This window comes from Archocentrus centrarchus, chromosome 23 (assembly GCF_007364275.1).
Source record: "Archocentrus centrarchus isolate MPI-CPG fArcCen1 chromosome 23, fArcCen1, whole genome shotgun sequence".
NCBI classification, from domain to species: Eukaryota; Metazoa; Chordata; class Actinopteri; order Cichliformes; family Cichlidae; genus Archocentrus; species Archocentrus centrarchus.
Genome location: NC_044368.1, coordinates 3,066,036 through 3,084,554, shown reverse-complemented (window position 1 = coordinate 3,084,554; position 18,519 = coordinate 3,066,036). Strand labels below are relative to the sequence as shown.

Below are 18,519 nucleotides of genomic sequence, written 5' to 3'. Positions count from 1 at the left end.
AAATTGTAGCAAAACCTTTACAAATGCAGTTATGTAATATAAAATGGAAAAAAAAAAGAACCCGCTAATCCTCATTAGAAAGTAGTTTCTGTAATTTTAGAGTACTGTGAAAACACATGAACAGCCTTGGATATCTTAAGGAAAGTGCATCATACCATTGACAAGTTTTATTTCATTAGGCTTCAAAAAAAAAAAAAAAAAAGGTTCAATCTTCGCTCCAGGAATAATGGTGTATTTTTGTTAAATTTTCAGTAAAATTTAAGGCCATCTAGTAGACCAGATTTGACCCATTTAATTAAAAAACAAAAACCAAAAAAATAAATAAAATAAACACTTAACACTCCATTTAAGACATTGTTTTATTTGACATCTTAAAGATATATTAACTGCATTCATTAAATCATTTGCATAAAACTTAAAATAAATAAAACTTCTAACATGCAGCTTTAAAGTAAAACATGGGTCATTAACATTCAGTTAGCTGCAAAAGCTCCGTTAGCGCAAACTTTTAGCACATTTTGTGAAAACGCAACTTAAAGTGAAAATATTTAAAAGAAAGTGGGGATGTCCACCAGAGGGCAGCAGAGTTGTAAATGTCTCAGTTCAGTGGATGATCAGTCTGTCCCGTTACAAAAAGCAGGACTTTGATTTAAAAGATTGGAGGAAAAAAAAAGAAAAAAAAACTAAGCACTACTTTTATTCAGTTTACTCCATTTATAAATACAGCCTCCCCGCAGACCCTACAGAGTGGATAAGTTAGAGGCATCATTGCAAAGGTTCCATACTCTCACAGGTCGACGAGGCCATCCTGTACAGACCCAAGCAGCGCACGGACGGATGGATGTTATTCTTACTTAAATGGTTTAAAGCAGCAACAGCGTTAAAGGTGGACAGAGTTTTATGGGTTTTTACACAAAGTCCCTGGACCTCTTAATGGCACAGCAGAGCATCATGCTGAAGATCATCCCGAAGATCTGCAGAGGAACATGGAGTTAATAAGGTGGCAGAGATAAACCTCATTGTACACAGTACATGAGAAGTAATCCAGTGTTAGAATTTAAAAAAAGATAAATTGAAATTTCACAATATTAATAATTCATTTAGCATTTATTACAAAAATGCTCCAACCTTGGAAGAAAGGAGGGGGGGGGGGTCTTAAAAAGTTTAAATATTCTCTTAACTCAGTTTATAAGTTATGGTTTTTGTGTTTGACTGCCTTTGATTTCATTTTATTTTTCCTTGATAGTTCAGCCTTAATCCAGCCCTCAGCTGGGCTCAGGGTCCTTATCTTATTTGAATGTTTTGACCACCACAAACTGGAAGTTTAATTCGGATAAAAAGTTGGAGTGGATTACTTGATCTTATCCAATCACGTAATCCTGGATTAATCCTACTAGATTACTTTTGAACAACCGGGCCCTGAGGTTTAGAAACTGGATATTGGATAGTCATCATTTGAGCATATGCTGGATAATTCTCTGACTCTTACAATGACCATGATTTACAAATCTGGCTTCATGTTTAAGACGTGATACTCGTGACTGAGCCCATAACCTCACTTCTGCATGAAGCAAGCAGGGTCATTTTCTCAGATTTAAGTCTTTCTGCAACCATAGGAGTTACCCCCTGCTGGTCATTAAAAAGGATGCAGGTTTAAGGCATTACTGAATTGGCTTTACTTGTCACACCTGGAAGGTATATCCCTCTTCTATTCTGTCTATGGTCCTCATAAGCCACACCTTTTTCTAAGCCTGTACTACTTTAAAAAGGAGATACAACACAATTTTATTTCCATCATGACCATTCCAAACTGTGTTAAACAGACTGTAATATTAGCTTTAAGGTTTCAGTAAGCTGCAGACTCACCATGATAACTCCAATGCCGATGCCGACTCCACCGATGATGTGCAGCTTGTTGTTGAACACCTCGTCAATAGCAGCCGGACAGCTCTGACAGGAGGAAAGCAGGAGGACAGTGAAGTGATCTGCAGCAGTTCTAACAATCAGTTGCGCAAAGACGGCAACTTTGCGCCGAGTTTGAGTTGCTCAGACATGAGCTGGGCATTTTAGTCTAAACCAAATATTTCATGCAAGTGTGCAAATGTCAGCTTGGGACATCTCTGGCTTTGTAGCAACCAAAGAAACTAAAAATGATAGTTTCAGCCCTTTTTAGTAAGCAGATTCTCTTAGCTCATTATTGTTGACTTGGCTGAGAGACTAGGCTGCCTTACCTTGGTGACGAGGATCTCCAGTCCCTCCTGCTTGGGGCAGATATCTTTAGCGGCATCAAACACCGTTCCTGTAGGACCGCAGCAGTCCAGCTGTAAAGAGGGAAGAGGTCAGACAATCCAACAGATTCATTTGTTCCTCTTCAAAATGTGGGGAAAAAAATGGATAAAAAGGTGTCCAAGTGTGCGTTCTCACTCCAAAGTGGATGAGGCGGAGCGTCTCCTTCAGTGCCGGTTGTTTGGTGTCCTTGTAGTTGGCGTAGGTCTGCTTGTAAAACTCTGTAATGTCCTCCACCACCTGAAGACATGAGGAAAAAGTCAACACATGCCAATCAAAGGTGTGTGTGTGTGTGTGTGTGTGTGTGTGTGTGTGTGTGTGTGTGTGTGTGTGTGTGTGTGTGTGTGTGTGTGTGTGTTAGTTACCCGGTCGCTGTTGGAAAGACCCCAGATCCCAGCAGCCACTTCTGCGGCAAAGATGAGGAGCAGGAAGAGGAAGAACTAAACCGGAAAACAAGAAAATATCTTTGAGTCTAGAATTATTTTATTAAATAAAATATGTTCAGTATGTAAATGACTGGGTGTTTCATGTAAGAGGAGGCATTTTATTATTCCTAAAAAGGGAAATTCAATGTTTTTTTTGTTTTTTTTAAGTTCATTCTTACCCTTACCCGGCCCTCTCATCTAAAGTTACCAGTTTTTAGCCATTTTGTGTGAAACTTGTTTTTACTGATTCATTAACCCATCAGTCATGGGTACAAACTTTATATTTACACTTTGATTCAAGTATACTTCCATCTGCTGCTCGTCAGCTCATACCCCTCATTTCATTGATTTTGAGTCACTCTGAATAAAACTGGAATATTGACTCTTTTAGCTCCATTTTTGGTCACCACTTCCTTTCTGAAGTACGTATGAAGAGCCAGCAGAAGCTATAAAACAACAACCTGGAGGTAGTGAGTCAAACTTTGAATGCCATTTGCAGAATGAAGCTTCATGTGATCAGTAACACCTGTAAAGCTGCTGTTTAAAGGGACATCACTGTCGCGTGTTTCAGTGCTGTTGTGTAGGCCACACACTGCTCTGCAGGGGGAATTTGCATCAAAACTGAAAGTCCTGTCACTGCAAGGGTAACATGAGGTGAAAGAAGACAAAAATGCCTGTGTTCTGATGTGCAAACTGTGGGCCAGGCATGAAGCATTCAGAAAGACATCATTTTCCCCAGGATGACAGCTCAGAGTGGATCTCATCACCCTTCAGCTGACAGAGTGGGAGGTAAAACTGAGGGGTTTCAAAACTTAAACTGCAACCGTGGGGGGAAAAAATAAAATTAGAAGATATCACAACACTGATTTCAGATGACAGAGCTAAGGCCCTATAGTAGATTCTTTCACCATTTGAGATGACTTCCAATTGCTATCAACAGCAGGAAAAAACATATTTTAATGATTTTATGAAACAAAAAAACCCAATACGAAACACTTCCCACACACAGCGAATTGCTCCCATGAGTCATAGCACACTATTCTGATGGAGCTGCACCAGCTGGCACTCAGTGACATTAAGCAGCCTTTTCTGATGATCAGTGTGAATACAGCTCCTGCAGAGCCTCAAACATTATCGATCACCTCCAGCTACGCAAAAATCACCTTCAAACACACGTGCATCACCTGAAAAACCTGAGCGTGAAGCAAATTCATGGTAAAGGACTCAAAGTCAGCAGTCTTCAAAGAAATGATATAAATGTGGAAGTTTCTGAAGGACACACAGAGGACAAATCTAAAGAACAAGTAATCACTCACCAGTCCCAGCATGCACGGTGACTCTTTGATGGCTCCGCAGCATCCCAGGAAGCCCACGACCATCATCAGAGCCCCCGCCGCAATCAGGATGTACACACCTGCAACAAGACATCCATCAGTGGGTGGGTGATGTGACATCTCTACAGCTGATCTCAGTACAGGCCAGAGGAAAAGCATGCATGTTTGATTCTGGGGTGAACTGTCCCTTTAAGCACCATTTAAAATGAAGTGGAGATTCATGTGATTAAATTAAAACATCTGCCCATGCCATCTCAACCTCAGTACCAGTTCAGACTTACTGACTGACCCCCTTTAAACCGACACCTGATGGTTCCTAACTTTTTAGTCCTGCCCACATTTCCCTGAAGAGGTTTCTTTTCTTCCCTTTTCCCCCCAAATAAGAACCTAAACAACATTTCTGGTTCTACTAGAATCTACTCGCTGCACCCTCTTATAGTGCAAAGTGGTACTACACCACCAAGCCCTAGTTCAGCTTCAGCCGATAACTCCTTAACACAGTACACAGATGTCATGGACATCAAGAAGTAGCCTCTAATTTACTTCGTAGATGTTAATTTTGGAGGATTGCAAAATTATTTTCAAACAATTAAAAACACTATTATACTGATGGTACTAAAGGCTAAAGTAGTCATTTATTATTTAATGGAGTCATCGACGATTAGTACCCCGTCCCCCAACACCAACTCCACATGATTGGACAGCAGTCATTTGGCTTTTCGACTCTCGAACAAAATGAGAATGCACAGTTTTAATTATTCAAAGACCAAGTAAGAAAATGAGCACTTTATTAGGAGCTCCAGCTTATCCATGCAAATATCCAGTGAGCCAATCATGGAGCAGCAGAGCAGGTCCGAGTCCGAATGGAAAGTTTCCAGGAGCTCACAGAGACCTGAGGCTGTTTGACAGCAAACCGAAGCCACGAGCTCTCGGATTGTAGCGTTCCAGTTAAAGTCTCACCACGTGTGCAGATGCGTGGGGAAGGCTGAGTGGGAATCAGCCCTGATTTGCTTACACAGGTCACGTCTCCTTTGAAAATATAGATTTATATCGGTGATTTGCATGTCGTGCCAAAGCTGATTCAGAGCTGCTGTCGCTCCGGTCCAAGCAAACACGAAGGCCGGCACCAGATGGTTTTAATGACGAATTATTTACCAAAAATATTGTAAAATTATGATGTCGTGAGTGGGAATCGGCTCCAGAGTGATGATTTGACACTTCAATTGTGACTTCCTGAGGATGAATCATAAGGCTTTAAAAGAATGTAGGATAACAACAACGAGCACATGAGCCCCACACACAAATATTCCTCCAAAGCCGTTATTAAGATGTTTGTCATGTCAGGCCCATCCTCCGTTGCCTCTCTGCCCACTTCTCTTATGAGTTTGATGGAAGCGAAACACAAAGACAGGAGGGCGGGAGCAGGGCCATCTCTCTGTGACGGTTCCTCCGAGAATATATTAGTACGGGAACAAAGATGTCCCTGTGCACCAGGGAAGAATGAACGCTATGTGTGGAGGGATCTGCCAGGCTGGACGAGCCGCCTCGCTGTGGACCGGCTTTGGCCTCAGCTGCCCCCTCTGAACGCTCTGCCTCTCTGAGGTCAGGTTATATCCAAGTTCAGCTGTGCTGCTTCATCGAACACCCGCAAACTCTCTATTAAAAGGTGGGCCTAGGCACTGTGGAGTCACCCACTGGTTAGTCCAGTCCCATCAGAACTCCATGGACCTTTATTTTGGTCCCTTTTTTAAAAAAAAAAAAATAAAATGAGCAGCTGCAGTGCTTTTGCTTTAAAGTGAAAAAACTTCCTTCACCACAAATCTTAAAGGCAAAGATTAAATATTAAAAACAACTGAAGTTGTGGTTTTTAATAAACAGGAGGAAACGGTTCCTGGGGCACAATTTTCAGCTGTGGATTAAATCAGGATGGAGCCAAAAATGAAACACAATGAGCGACTTTTCTCACTCTGAAACCAACGCCGATGGTGTCCCATCAGTGAGGAGCTAGAGGCTTTTACAGACATACAGGCTCATCGTGTGCACTCAAATCTAAATGATGAAACTTTAATGATCTCCAGAGCAGAACATCACTTCCTGTCTATCATAACGTGGTTAAAGTTGGACGAAGTGTGAGAAAATCTTTCCTGTGTTTGCACTTTAGACACCATAGACATGTCAGCTGTAATTATAAGGCCAACATGTGCAAATACTAAACATATTAAAATCACATATACAGTAAATTATAAAGGGTTTAATAAAAAGGTAAAGTTTCTTCCTCATTTCTTCTGCAGTGCATCAACATTAACAGAAGTAACAGAGTCACCTCCAACCTCAAAGTCTTCTTCACAGCCTTTTTTGTTTTCATGTAATTGAGTGTTTTGCATCCAGGGTTTAACTGGCACCAGAGGCCTTACCTGTAAAGAAGACCGAGGGCGACTCCTCCCCCTCAAACAGTCCTGCCGTCCTGGAGTCAAAGCGCAGCCAGAGTCCCACGGCCAGCACCGCGGTTCCTGCCAGCTGCAAGAGGAAAATATCTTTACTGTCACTGAAGGAGGTTTCCTTCAGTGGGAGGACACACATTACCAACTTCCATATACAACAACAGCATGATCACTCACCATCGTTATCAACTTCTACTTCATTTTGATGCCTAACTGCACAAGCAGCTACCTCCCTCACCCGTGGTCATTTCAGAATGAGATTTCATTGGCTAGTGGCAGCTTTGGAACCCGTTTCTGAATGGTTAAGTTGGCCCACCAGCAAAAATATACATGTATAGTAATTTAGAAGGCTAACAAGCATGGAACTGGAGAAGCATGCAGAACCAAAGAGGAGTGTAGATGTATCAGGGTTAGATACACACAGAAGAGCTGGAAGGCCAAAAATGCCTGAATGAGCCTTGATTTGAAAGTAGTACGACTAAAAGCCACAGGACACTCCTGGACCTGCCTCACAGCACTCCACTGTCTTAGGTCAACACTGTATGACAGATTTACACTTTATTATTTATACTGAAAGTAAACACAGAGGGGGAAATGCTGCAGTGTAATGTACATCGGCTGCACCATTAGAAACATCATAGGTGAAATAAATAATAAGCTGGGACATCTTGGACATTTGAAAGTTAAGTCAGAAGAACCTATAACAGCATGATGAACTCAGACCTGCAGAAACAAGCACAAAGAAGGCAAGCACAGCTTTTGATGTGAACATTTAGAGGTGCGGCAGCAGACAATGGCACACAGAGAAATATGGAAGAGGTGGACACCCACGCAGTAGCAGCAGTTCAAAGTAGTAACCTGATAAATCCTGCTTTTTAACTCCAGTTAGGACTATAATATTTTAAAGGTATGATCATGTGACGCCTCACTGGCACTAAACCGTGTGCTGCTAGCCTGGAATGACGTTCTGTGTTAAAATGAAAGCATGAGTGCTGCAGTGAACCTAAACCTGCTGCTCGACTCTCCTGAACGCAGTCAAACCTGATCAACAAGCAGCTCACAGCGAGGAAACAGGACTTTAATATGTGTGGAATCTATGAAGAGTGAACCCTCAGATATAAAGTTATTCACAGCTAAATAAATGACAACCATATTTGTCCCACAATAATTACCCACTACAATGACTCAGAATTGCCTCAGCAACCACAAAACACAGTTTACATCAGCTTTTTGTTGCCACCCAAATAACTCCTGCAGCGTGATGCTGACGCCTGTTGATGTGCAACAGGGAGTATATGTACGGCATGAAGCATTCCTGGGGAATGGCAGCACTTTGCCCCAACATGTCCTCCATCTGTTTCCTACTGCAGTCTGTTGACTATGATTCAGGTGATGAACAAAAACATCCTCCCAGTCAGAACAATGCACAGACTATTAATTTTTCAAGTGGTTTTGTGCAGGAGGTCTTCAGGATTTCTAAAGCTCCAAGTTTCCCTTTGGACATCGGCTGCTTTTTCACCCATTTTCAGCACAGTCCTCATAGCTGATCATTTTCAGTGGAATTTTGTTTCCTTATTAATCTACTTAACACTGATCTATGAATCATTCAAAGGATTAAAAGGTGCCTAACAGAGGATGAACCAATGCCGTCTACACATATTGAAAAACTTAGCAAAGGACCATTTTAATTGTATCTTTGGGCATTTTGTTACTTGTAGCCTGCTGCAAAAACAAATCAATTTATTTCCAATTCTTTAGTTAAATTATGAAAATCTGTAAATTTTATTTCTAAGCCAACATTAGCTAATATTGCTCACTAAACGTGAGCATTTCACCCTTTTTATTATTAACATAAAAGTACCTTGACATAGGTGTTAGAGGCGACCAAGAGTCAGAGTTATGTAATCTGTTAAAACCTCCATTTAAAAAAAAAAAAAAAACCCATCATATTGAAGCTGTACTCCTGAAAAGCACACTGTTAACATACCACCACGACACTGGTCTCTAAAATACTGGACTTAATCGTGGCCAAACGTTTTGAGAAGTATTCGTTCTCACAAATTGCACAGCTGTGTTTTGGCAGGTTTTCCAGCTCAGTGTCAGATTCTCAACACTTCCTTATGCATCAGTACTCAGTCACTAATCCGCCTCCAACATCATGGTATGATGGCCAATTTTCCAGTCACATGACACACACACACACCCACCCACCCTGCTTCACATTGCTCAGCTCAACCTACACGTGACCTCAGTGTGAATCACGGCAAAGTAGACTCAAAATCTTCCTTTTAGTCACCCCAACACCATCACTGTCAGCATATGACATCATGCCATCGCTGGTTTGGTTTGAGTCAGACACACCTGCTCATCATCATCATCATCATCATCATCATCAGTAAATCCTTCAAATATAGCCTCGAGCTTATGCCGAACCCATGCTCTGCTGTTGGTTTATTTGCTCTGCAGTCAACTAACAAGAGCCAGTTTTGTTTAAACCAGCTGCTCATTATACAGAGATCAAAGCGAGGTGTACGTTTCTGCAGGTTTTATTGTAACTTCTTATAACTTTACACTTCCCATCTCTACACTGGTGTTTTACAATGAAGAAAGGCTAAAGAGAGCTAGAATAGCAGGATTCACTGCTGCAGAAGCCTCGAGACGGTCAGAATGATGCTCAGTCGATGGAGCAGTCCATCTTAGCATGAAAACATCTATGGCAGATATTTTAAAATGTTCTAAACAGTATTAAATATCAAATTAAGTGCTTAAAGTTGGGCAGATAGGTGTCACCTGTAGGCAGACATTTACATATGATTAATCATTTCAAACGCAGCAGTGAGGCACAGCTGACTCATTTCTTGCACAAGTGACGACACGTCTTTATACAGCTGCAGACGTGAAGGTAAAATCTTTGCCTGTTACTGTTTAAAATGCAAGTATTAGTTAATGATAGATAATCTTCCACCCAGTCTCCATTTAATCATCATATATCATATGTTGACAGATATATGGATTCATTTCTTTCATTCATTATAACTGGATTAAAAAACAAAAAAAAAAACCCTCAACTAAAGCTAAATTACATATATTCAGTATGTTGTCCAATCTAGTCAGTGGGTTTTCAGATGTCTTCACATATCAGTAGATTTAATGGACAGTCCATGTTTTTTTGCTTCAGTTTCAGTGATTGAAATTCTGGACATAGTAGCAGCAAAAATACAGACATTCTGTACTTAAGTAGAAGTACATATACTTGTATTTAAAAATAAATACAGTGGTAAAAGTTGAACTATCAATTTAACTTCCTTATCCAAGTAAAAGTGAAAAGGTAAAGGCTCTGAAATGTATTCAAAGGAATAAAGTAAAATTTGCTCTTTGGAGGAACATTTCTACCAGCTATTTTTGTGCAAAGCTAACTGAACCTTGTGCTGTATTAATTTAATACTAGTAGAAGTACACCTAAACAGAAGAATGAGTACAATGGGGGGTTAAAGTGGGATTTGATGGGTGGGGACCCGTAAGATACTCTAGGTTGTAGCGTCTCAGTGTGGGGAAAAGAATCACAATAACTTCTATTGAGATTTTATTTATTTCCAGGCTGTGATCAGCTGACCTGATGCTGCTCTGAGGTTTACTGCTCCTTATGGATTTACATAGCTGAATTCAACAACATAATATGCCACAAGACATCTTGGCTGATTTCCATCCTCTCCACTGACAGTATTCCACTTATACTGTCTTTACAGTACACCGCATACAGTTGCTTATAGTACACAGTTGGTATAAAGGTGGAATTCAGTGAATTAATCTAAGCATCATCAGCTTAAGTTCAAACTCATCTCTGCTGTTCTCGATGGAACCACACTGACCATGAACACCACAGCCGTGAAGTCACCACAGTGCAGCAAAGTAACCCGTTTATCTGCACTAATTATTTTCATGCAACCTTTGAATAACACAAAGTTAGTGTACCTCAGTTTGTTCTGCAGGATGTTTCAAAATATGAGGGACAAAAAACAAAACAAAATAGTCCAATATCTGATTTAAAAATGAGGACATTAAGTTTTAGATCTCCAGTTTAAATCTAACCGCTCACATTTGAAGTTACCTGCCCCAACATAATGGTTTATGTTCATTCTATAGTGCTAGGTAGATGCACCCCGACTCACTGACACCACCAAAAACACTGTTCCGGCCCACTTTGTGTGTCAACGTAGGGAGTAACAGTAAAATGCCTGCAGAGCTCATGTGCATGATTTCCAACATGTTCAGATTCTTTAAGATCAATTAACCCAGATAAGGAGTCTCATTACGGACTCTGTATTAATAATAATAAAAAAAAAGAAAAAAATGGAGGGGGGCATGATTGCTGAGGGGATGTTGGTATTAGTGTGCCACAAACCCACTCTGGGGACTCGGAGTGTTTTGCGTGGAGGAGATGAAAACAGCCCTTCCTCCTGAGGGTTCGTGTTGGCTCTCATTAGCCACAGAGCCGCTCTGCAGCACCATTAGCCACGCAGACACAACAGGAACGATGGAGATGAATAATTTCTGAGAGGAGGGGCGCCGTTACTGGCCTCAGTTCCAGGAAATGTACATTTCCTGCACACTTAAAGTGTTTATACAGTTAATTTTAAGGGTAAAGGCTCTGCATCTCCAAATGAATCTCTTAACGATCGCATAGCTGAACATTATATCTACATTAAAACAAGCAGTGCACAATGAGGCAGCTGGACTGATTCTGCAGTACTGCCTACTTAGGGAAATGTTGGTTAACTGAAGTTCAACACGTCCCCAAAGGTTACATCTCTTTTTTCCGTGCTTCCCTTTTAACAAACACTTCACACACCTGCAGCTGAATCAGCTTAAATTTCACACCAGAGAACTGAAATTAGACCCTAAAAATTATTTGAGAAGTTTTGTTTTTTGTCTCCTAGTTCCACTACTGTTTATCCACCCAATTAAACATTTAAACAGGTCTGTTGCTGGGGACCTGATTTAGCTCAGTGCTCAGCTTCAGGTTGTTAGAACGGTTCTTGTTCTAAGCGGTTGCTGCATGTTTGCTTGGTCCTTTGTGAGGACATTCCCATGTTCCCAAACCTCTTTTCCCTGAGCTAAATCATCGAATAACTTCCAGACTCCAGCCCCTAAACCAAGTCTTAACCCTCAAACAGCCCTCTTTGCCATATTTGCTGATGATGTAAAATACATGAATTCAACTCTGTTAGTGGGAACCAGTCTGTCTTTGGTTTCATTTCTCAAATAATTTCGCTTGACGATCTCACGAAAACAGAAACCCACAGTGTGCCCGTTCTGCAACCACAAACACACAATCAGCAGCTGTCCTAACAGGTGTTCCCTTTACAAAACACCAACTATATGACTGCGTGCACGTGGTGTGTTTAGGAAATCTATAAACTGCACCTCTGCACTAGAAGAGGGGGGCAAAAAAAAAAAAAGGGTAACACAAAACGTGTTTTTGCATGTACTCAGTAATAAGGTCAGTTTTCCTCCAGCTCCTGTGGATTCTCCTCATCCAAGAAGCTCTTCCATTTAAGCAGGAAAACTTTGCCTTTCCCCCACTCAGTGGACCGAAACCATTTCGGCCACATACTCCTGCTGCTCCTCCTCAGCCTTCTTCCACATGGTTTTTAAATGTCTAAATTGTTTTAAAAAATAAATAAATATTACACACACACACACACACACACACACACACACACACACACACTAAAACTTCTCCATGAGATAAAACTGATGTTTTAGTGAATGGAGCCAGGTGAAGTGTAACGACAGGTAAAGCATCAAAACTATTGCAAATATTAACCTAATATTGGTTCTTTCACGTGTGTAAAATCAGTGGTTCTGATGACCCTATAGCCTTTCACACTGTGGGAAATGTCTTCAAGTTAATAATCAGAAACATTCGAGGCTGACTTACAGTCCAGAGTCTTTGGAATAAGTCAGTCTAATCTCGTGTTTATGCTTTTGCAGGAGGAGAGCGGTTCTTCAGAGCACGCCGTCGCCTCATTTGTCGACTCACAGCCGAATGTGGTGTCATTACACACAAACTGTATACGCACGTCGTCAAAACAGTGATTAGGCTCAGAGCAGCTGTTTGTGTTCTGTACAGCATGTCAGCAGGTAATAAGAGCAACAAGAGAGCAGGCGGTGTGGATACCGGGAGCATCTCTGCGTGTGAGACACAATCGGTGCTAAATATGTTCCAGCGCTGTGACTGCACAGACACGCAAAGATGCATTTACATTTGATTGCTGTGTATCTTGATGTGGTCATCTCAGGAGGCCTGAATCAGTGGTTCTCAGACTTTATGGTATGATTACCAATAAAAAAGGATCCAAGCTGAATTTTACTGAATGAAGCTGCTGTTACATTCATTAACTTCATTCCCCTTGTGGTCCACACCCCACAGTTTGAGAACCCGCCTCAGACTCGGGTAAGTTCTAAAGCACATTTAGTGCCATTTATTCACCTTCTGTTTAAATTTATCTCACGCTCTGTCCATGTCTGCTTAGACTTGACCCTGTAATTTCACAACATTTAAAGATCCCATCCTGAAATTTAATCAGGAAACTCAAGGATTCTTTCATCCTTTAACCCGTGTGCCTGAATGGGGCTTAACATTGAAAACAAAGTGGCTCAAAGTTACCCATCCGGTTTTCCTTGTTCTGTCCTCGTGTCTTTGTGTTGGGAATAACATCCAGTCCTGTTTCAAAGAAAATTTAAGCCTTCCAAAGAAGAAAAACCCACCAGTTCACCAAGAGATGTGTCATTCAGTGCACCTACAAACCACCAAGTCAGGCAGTAATTATCCCTGCCCAGCTGATACTATAATTCTTAAGTTAGTCGCACAAATGCAGTAAGAAGTTTAACCTGCGATTAAAATATGGATACAACAGCTGAAATGTCACGTGACTGCGTGAGGCTATTTTGAATCCCACAAATAATTAAAAAGACTCGATGCAGCGACTGCATCATGTTGGCATCACTGCATAATAAATAAAACATTTAAAAAAATATTTGGCATGAATTTAGTGATGTTTTCAGAGATTTGAAGCACCTAAAACATCAAATATACCCAAAATCTTAGATTTTGTGTCTCCAGTCAAACAAACTCTTTCCTGTTTTAATTTTAGATGACAGACTGCAGCAACAGGTGAATTTCCTCAGCTGATCACATCTAAAAAGCCATTTATACTTGAGGGACGCTTCTCAAAGCTCTGCTGCAAATAGTTTTGTCTTTCTTGTGGCTAATTAATGTGAAAAAGTTAAAGCAGAAAAAACCCATCAAACAAAGCTGAACGATTAAAGCTTTTCTTCCAGTACTCAGCGTCTGCTCTCACGCCCTCACTGATCACTGGAACCAACCAAACCACTTCAACACCAGCTCAGTGCAGGCCGCTCACATTTTCTAAATGAGGCTACATACCCAGAATAGAAAGTTGAAGGCAAACACCAGGTATTTGATGCACTCCTTGGGCCCCATGGCTCTCAGTGTTTTCAGACCTTCTTAAGCGGAAGAAACTGGAAGAAAAAACTCGCTGCCGAACCGTCACACAGTGAGGAGGAAAGGAGAATGGAGGGAAGTGAAAGGAAGTGGTAGCTTTTTTTGTGAGCCACGCCCTGCTGAGTCTCACCTGGCCAAGGGAGGAGCTAAAGGGAGGGAGATGTGTGCTGCAAAGCCTGGTTGGTTTAACACCAGCTGAAAGCATTTAACAGGAGAGTTTTTCTTAGGAAAGTTTCAAAATGAGTGAAGTGACCCTGAAGTATCCACAGACATAATGAGAAAGATGCTTCAGTGCTTCCTTTATGAAAGGAGAGGCCACTGCTGCCTCATAATTCACAATGGACCATCATTAAAACTATAACACGCCTCACAGGTGGACGTGAATGATAATTAACACTGAGCTTCCCATTCTGACAGGCTGTTAAACCCGTAGCTGAGCTTTGAACATTAGGCTGTTGAATCTGCCTCTTGTGTGAGGAACATAGATTTATATTAAATAAAGATTATGAGCTGCATTAAATGTAATTTAAGGTTTACAGTAATTCACTTTGTATTTGGACTCACTGTAATTTATCTGACTTCAGTCACGGAGAGGCAAAGTGATGCAACTGCAGTAGTTGCCTTATTTTTTCGTGCAAATACTTGCTAACTACTAGCTGAGTGGGAGTAAAACTTGGAAAATGTAAACTGGAAAAGAAGAAGGTTCACCTTCAAAGTAAAAGCTGTGCCTGAGCACTGCAGCCAACATGTTTCAAAAGGGGCAACTTTTACTTTGAAGGCGAACCTTCTTTTCTCAGAAAGTAGTTGGAGACAAGTCCTTCACTTCCATGTAAACTACGACTGCAGCAATCTGCTAGCAACCAAAGCCAGCTGGTTGGTCAATACACATTTTCCCCTAACAGCAGGTGGTTGCCACTGACTGGTCTGTGGGCCTGTGTTTTTGGGGCTTTAGCAATCATGTTCCCAGTGACTACCAGCAACCAGTCAGGGAATACTCATGTTTCCCTCATGACTAGTGGTTGCCAGATGGTTGCAGACTGGTCTCAAGTTAAAGTTAAAGGAACTGCACTTTTTGGCACTTCCTTGGCAGGAACTGATTGAAAGCATCATTTTAAAAATGTGCTACTTTGGCTCCAGGGTCTTAAGCAATCTGATTGGTTAAGTGTAAGAAATGCTGTCTTATTAGGATTGAATGCTTTTTTGAGACACAGGCTGTGTTGAAGCTAATAACGCTGATATCTCTGACCCACACAAACGTGTTGTTTCCAGTTTAATCTCTTTGCTGCACAGCTGGTCTTATGCTGCATGTTTTATCAATATTTCCTCCTGCCTGTAGGCTAAGAAATAATCCAAAACAAATCCAGAAAAAGACAACCTGTTTTGGCAGAATAACAGACAAAGACTCCACAGGTGTATCCTCACACCTCCTGGGACCGGGACTCGCTGTTGTTTGCTGCAGTGACTCGACACCGCCTCAGTTCCCGGTGGACCCAGTGAAACCAACAATGCCGACTTTGTTCCCAGCCTCATTTATCTCTCACTGCCTTTCTTCTGTTCTTCTCTTCTTTCACTCTCTTTCTCTTTGAGGATGTCTTTGGTGATAAACTGCTGTTGTTTGAGGAGCTCGCGCTCTGACGGCTTGACTGAAATGTATCATTTATCAGACGAAGGTGTGGACAGCTCGACATAAACGAGTGAAAAAGCTGGAACAGTTGCTTGTTTTCCCAACTTTTAAAGGAACATATAATTTAGTCTTTAAAAATGATCCGTTCAGCTAATTTTCAGCTCCGTGTTTTCATTCTTGGACTCCATTAGTCCATTTGCATGATTCACCAGATCTTTGATCACTGCTTATACACCGCTGCACTGGAGTCCATGCTGTCCTGTGAAATTGCAATTTCAAGCTGAAACTTTAGTGTAGTCGGGTCCCTGAAGACTCAAAGAAAAAAGCAGCAGGAAATTAAACAAAAAAAATCCTATAGAAAAAAAAGATGCAGGAAAAAAAAACTTCTATTTGTGAGTTTTTCTTTATTTTAATATGGTAACGAATAATAAGTTGGTCCAAAAAAATTTAATTTTTTCTCTGAACTCTGAACTCAAAATATTTGAGATTTACATAATAAATTTTCAGGAATAAAGTTCACATTTTTAACACTGAAAATTCATATTTTTTCCTAGTGAATGTTACCCCTCTCCTCCAGCCTTAGATTTTATTTATTTATTTTATTTATTATATTGCCCTTAATAAACTGTTGTAATTTTCAGTATTGATGTATGAAATAAAATTTTGTGTGCAGGACTTTAACATGTAACAGAATGTTTTATTTTCCCGTGGATCTGTTCTCAGACACACTTCTAGAGAGGTTGAACCTTTGACCTCTGCTGTCTCTGGCTGCAGCCTTCAGACTGCCTTGCTCGCTGCACGGGACACTTTAATAGGGCGTGAAAGCACTGATTGTACAAGCTTTCCATCTCTGAATGACATGTTAGGCTCGTTAACGCCCCCTATTGGATTTTTAATGCATTATTTGAACTATAAGACCAGCACAGGTTTATGAAATGAACAGAAATGAACACCTCGGTGACTTGCTCTCCACCACCATCACCTAAAGACTAAATGAGGAAGTTTCATTTCTGTCTGAGCTCCTACTGAGAGTAAACTTAAAAAGCAGAAAGTGGCAGCCATTCACTTCCCTTCAGTGTTCACTGTTTTAGACTCATAAAAATGCGAAATGTCGATTTTTGTTGCAAGTTGAAAGAAGACTTTCCCCCAGAAACCTGCGCTCCCATCTGCTCAAGTTATTATTTATTTATTATTAATCTAAAAGAACACGTGCACGTCCAATCAAGATGATAAAAAAAAAGATTTAAATAACAATGTGGTTATAATATTTACTGAAACGCTATCACGCACGCTGAGAAGGACGCCTACCGCACCAAACTTCAATAAAACATCTTTAAATGTAATATTTCGTTCTTTGCAAACGGAACTGCTTCAGATAAAAACACGACTTTTAAAAACGCGCTTCAATAAAAGCGGGCTGTGCAATAAACTTGATAACTGCCTCATTACACAAAAATAAAGAGCCGAGTTTCACTGTCAAAGGTTCAGATTTTAGAGATAAATCGTGATATTTGTGGAGATGAATTAACACGGGTGTTTGCAGCTTTAAATATCATCTCCTGAATTTTTATTCTTACCCAGAAGACGAAGTTGAAGATGAAGAGCGCGTACTTTACGCACAGCTCCCAGCTGCTCAGAGCCGTCATCCCTGCGGTGTGTTTAACCGTGTTCGGAGCAATTAAAGCGGGAAATAATCCTCCTATTTATCGCCTGGTGCTGCTCGGGTTTCCTGCTGTCGACCTGATGCCGTCAGCTCGGCTCTGCTCGGCTCAGTTCCGACAGCCTCCGATCAGATCAGCTGCTGCTGGGAGGAAACAGACCATCAACTGCTCAACACCCACAGAAAGAGAGATTTTTTGTCTTCCTTTGTCTTTTGTTTGGACGTTTGTTCTTTACAGGGTTGAACACAAAGGATCTGCAGAAGAGAAGTCTCCATATTTATTATAAACTAACTGATTAAAACAACTAAAATACCAAAATTCATAATTAAGTGCAATATTATGTTTTTAAAGTTGCAGCTGTAAAGACTTACAGTGCAGAGCACAAAGTCTTTTCTCACCTATACATAATTAATCATAATACATTTTCTAATTATTTATACATACATGCATGTTAATTTCATGAGAAGAATTATATCATAATTCAGGACATGATTACTTATTTTGATTTAAGTTATACTGGTAACTGTCCTGGCAGCAACAGTCAGAGCCGACGCTGCAGCTGATCTGTGTCTTTGTGGATCTACAGAAAGCAATTGACAGGGTCCAAAAGAGGAACTGTGGTACTGCATGAGAAAGTCAGGAGTATCAGAAGTATTTGAGGGTGGTGCAGGGCATGTATGAGGACAGAGACAGTGGTGAGGTGCAAGACAGTGACGGTGACAGATGGGTTTAAGGTGGGGGCGGGAGCACATCAGGGATCGGCTCTGAGCCCCTTCTTGTTTGCAGTGGTGATGGACAAACTGACAGATGAGGTCAGGCAGGAGTTGAACCAGCTCCCAGCTTGGATTCAGGAGACAGACACCCTCTCTATTTTTAAGATTAGGCTTAAAACTTTCCTTTATGATCAAGCTTATAGGTAGGGCTGGATCAGGTGACCCTGAACCCTCCCTTAGTTATGCTCCTATAGGCCTAGTGCAGACAGGGTGGAGTGGGTGGAGATGAGTGCTAGGGGTGATTAGTGACAGAAGGAGAGCAGCAAGAGTGAAAGGGAAGATTTCCAAGATGGTAGCGAGACCTGCTCTGATGGATGGTTTGGAGATGGTGGTACTGACAAAAAGACAGGAGGCCGAGCTGAAGATGTTCAGATCTTCACTGGGAGTGAGCAGAATGGACAGGATTATAAATGAGTCCATCAGAGGTACAGTTCACAACTGTGGAGA

At 41.1% G+C, this 18,519-nt stretch overlaps 1 protein-coding gene across 2 annotated transcripts; it reads right to left on the bottom strand.

Annotated features, from left to right (window-relative positions):
• Positions 1–341: 341 nt before the first annotated feature.
• LOC115773675 (CD9 antigen-like) lies at positions 342–17,436 on the bottom strand. 2 transcript variants are annotated; one of them, XM_030720533.1, is made up of 8 exons: positions 17,216–17,436; positions 6,460–6,562; positions 4,028–4,125; positions 2,652–2,726; positions 2,425–2,526; positions 2,232–2,321; positions 1,867–1,950; positions 342–974 (listed from the first exon to the last, which is right to left on the bottom strand). In XM_030720533.1, exons 1-8 carry the CDS (start codon positions 17,282–17,284, stop codon positions 909–911), a joined length of 687 nt encoding a protein of 228 aa, XP_030576393.1. In that variant the 5' UTR covers positions 17,285–17,436; the 3' UTR covers positions 342–908. The 2 variants fall into 2 exon arrangements, with proteins under 2 accessions (XP_030576393.1, XP_030576394.1); XM_030720534.1 differs by lacking the exon at positions 17,216–17,436 and adding an exon at positions 13,937–14,079.
• Positions 17,437–18,519: the final 1,083 nt, after the last annotated feature.